At 40.4% G+C, this 2500-nt stretch overlaps 1 protein-coding gene across 1 annotated transcript in view; it reads left to right on the top strand.

Moving 5' to 3' along the window:
- Positions 1-2500, top strand: part of LOC113801172 (uncharacterized) — a 152865-nt gene that overhangs the window by 1836 nt on the left and 148529 nt on the right. Inside the window, exons 6-10 of the mRNA XM_070138924.1 lie at positions 174-235; positions 334-513; positions 655-747; positions 880-1009; positions 1573-1787. Coding sequence (XP_069995025.1) covers positions 174-235; positions 334-513; positions 655-747; positions 880-1009; positions 1573-1787 — 680 coding nt within the window. The remainder of the gene's footprint in view (positions 1-173; positions 236-333; positions 514-654; positions 748-879; positions 1010-1572; positions 1788-2500) is intronic.

Here is a 2500-nt window from a genome sequence, read left to right as displayed (position 1 = left end):
GCAGCATGGGTCATGAACTCTCTCGACAAGAGTATTTGGAGATGCTGGTACCTGTGCAGAAGAACCAAGCTACGTGTCTTCAAGGCCCTGATAGTGTCAGTTTTGCTATACGATAGTGAAACCCGGACACTATCATGTGCCTTGGAGTCTTGACTTGATGCCTTTTGTAATAGGTCCTTGTGCTGGATTATGGGGTACTGTTGGTGGGACCATGTCTCCAACCAATGGTTGCACCGTGAGACTGGCACAGGATCTATTTTATAGGAGGCCTCACATGTGAGGTCAGACAAGAAGCACAATGATGTTTTTCTCTTTCAACTCCCTCCAAAACAGTTTTTGGCTCTGTTCCCCCCACCATCCTTACAAGATGTTTCTGCATCTCTCCCAGTATCTCTTCCCTATACCCTAAACCATCCAAAGTCTACTCATCCAATCCCCCAGTCAAATTCGTTTTCCATTCTAAATCCTCGATACCTACCCCTCCTCCTCACTTTATTTGTCGCACCAGGCAATGTAAATGTTCCACTTCACCCTCTCCTACTTCATCCTCTCCTACACCTTCCTCTTCTTCTGCTCCTTAGATATCTATCTCCTCTTCTCCTCCTTATAAGAGAACCTTTGTTTCTCAGTCCTCTTCACCCAACTCCCCTCCAGAAACCCTTGAAGAACTTTCTAAAGATGACCCAAGGGAACACTCTGCTCCTACATCCACCCCCCGATCCCACTGTTTCTACTTCTACATTTAAAGTATTTGCAGATATCCATCTTCCTCCTTCTCAAGTTCCCTCTACCTCCTTTCCTCCTACACCCTCCCATCATACCCCACCCTCTCTACTGCTCCCACTTGAATACTCACATGAATCCCCTCTATCACAACAGTATCCTTCTCTAGACCCCTCTCCTCCAGACATTATTCCTGATACTTCACCATCTTCCTCAGGCCCCCTTTCTCATCCCCTGGATTCTTCTCCTACTTCTCCAACAGCCACCTCTGTTTACTTTGAACAATGTCCCTTCAATATTCCTTCCCCAGTCACACATACACTGCAAATCACTCAATTGCTCTACCCTCTTTAAGTTTTCCCATTTTACTAATCACTGCTTTACTTCATTTACTTCCCTCTTTTCCCTTTTCTTTACCATACTTTCCTATAACACTCTCTAACCTTTGACATCTAACACCCCCCTCTCTCTCCAGATTATTCTCCTACTTTTCCAACAGCTGTTACTGTTTTCTTTGAACATTGTTCCAATACCTTTCCCAGTGACAGATACACTGTAATTCACTCAAATGCTTTACCCCTTAACCCTCCCCTTTCTACTAATCTCTGCTCAAGTTGACTTACTCCCCTTTTTCCCTTTTCACTACCATGCTATGCTATAATTCTCTAATATTTGACATCTAACACATTTTATCCTAATCATTAACTCTTCTTTACCCTTTCTGACACAATACTTTACCATAGTGCTATATGACCTTTGATGTCTAGCATATTTATTTGTTTCAAACATTAACATTAACATTAACACTGTATACTGTCTTTTAACTTTTGTCCCTCCAATTTGTTACAGGTGAGTCAGACTCAGAGAGTGTCTCAGGCACTCCTCAAAAGAGAAGGGATCCTGATCCCAGATTGAGTGCAGAATTGGAATGGGAGCTGCGAAGACTCAGACAGATACAAGAACATGAAGCTAACCTAATAGGTTACACTTTTGAAGATGATGAAGAAAATCAGGACCAAATGGAGGAGGAGGTTATTGCAGAAAATGAAGAGGAAACTGAGGAGGTACGTGTTAAAGCACTTCTTGTGACATTATTAGAACCTTTTAAATATTTTTTCCTTCCTCTCTTCTTCATCTGCCTGTTTTTCTTCCTAACTTGGTGCTGCCAAGAACATGTAATGTGATATTGTTTTATGAAATGTAGCTACACATAGATAGCACCACAAGTGCAAAACTACCAAAAAGTCATTTAGCAGACCTGTGTGACTTCACCAGAATTCCCCATTCTTTGGGTTTTTGTTTTTTCTAATGCTGATGACAATGATGCTGTTCTTATTATAGATATTATAATTATTACAGTGATAGAAACCAATGTATCTTGGAAAATATGGGGTACACTTGGTCTACCCTCTGGGGAGTATGCATAGCTGACTGGCTTGCTTCTGGAGCCTTTTTCAGATGAAGTTGGTGTGTAGCACTTGCTGTCCCACATCAACAAAGTAATACATTTGTTATCACTTGTATGCAAAACATGAATTTAATGTTTTTGCATATAATCATTTTGGTTAGATTGAACCTATAGTAGCATAGTTATATATATTAGAGTCCATTTTAAAAAATTAGGTATATTACACTCTGTGCACAAAATTGAATTTGGTTTTATTGTAGCATGTAAGATTAAGAGAAAACTAATGTTCTCAGATCTTATTTTTACGGAATACAAGATTGTATGGAGTAATATACAGGGCTGTTGCCTCCATGACTTTAGTACTTCCCT

This window comes from Penaeus vannamei, chromosome 25, assembly GCF_042767895.1.
Source record: "Penaeus vannamei isolate JL-2024 chromosome 25, ASM4276789v1, whole genome shotgun sequence".
In the NCBI taxonomy this organism is placed as follows: domain Eukaryota; kingdom Metazoa; phylum Arthropoda; class Malacostraca; order Decapoda; family Penaeidae; genus Penaeus; species Penaeus vannamei.
Note: the sequence above shows the minus strand (reverse complement) of the source record. Positions and strands in the feature narration are given on the sequence as shown.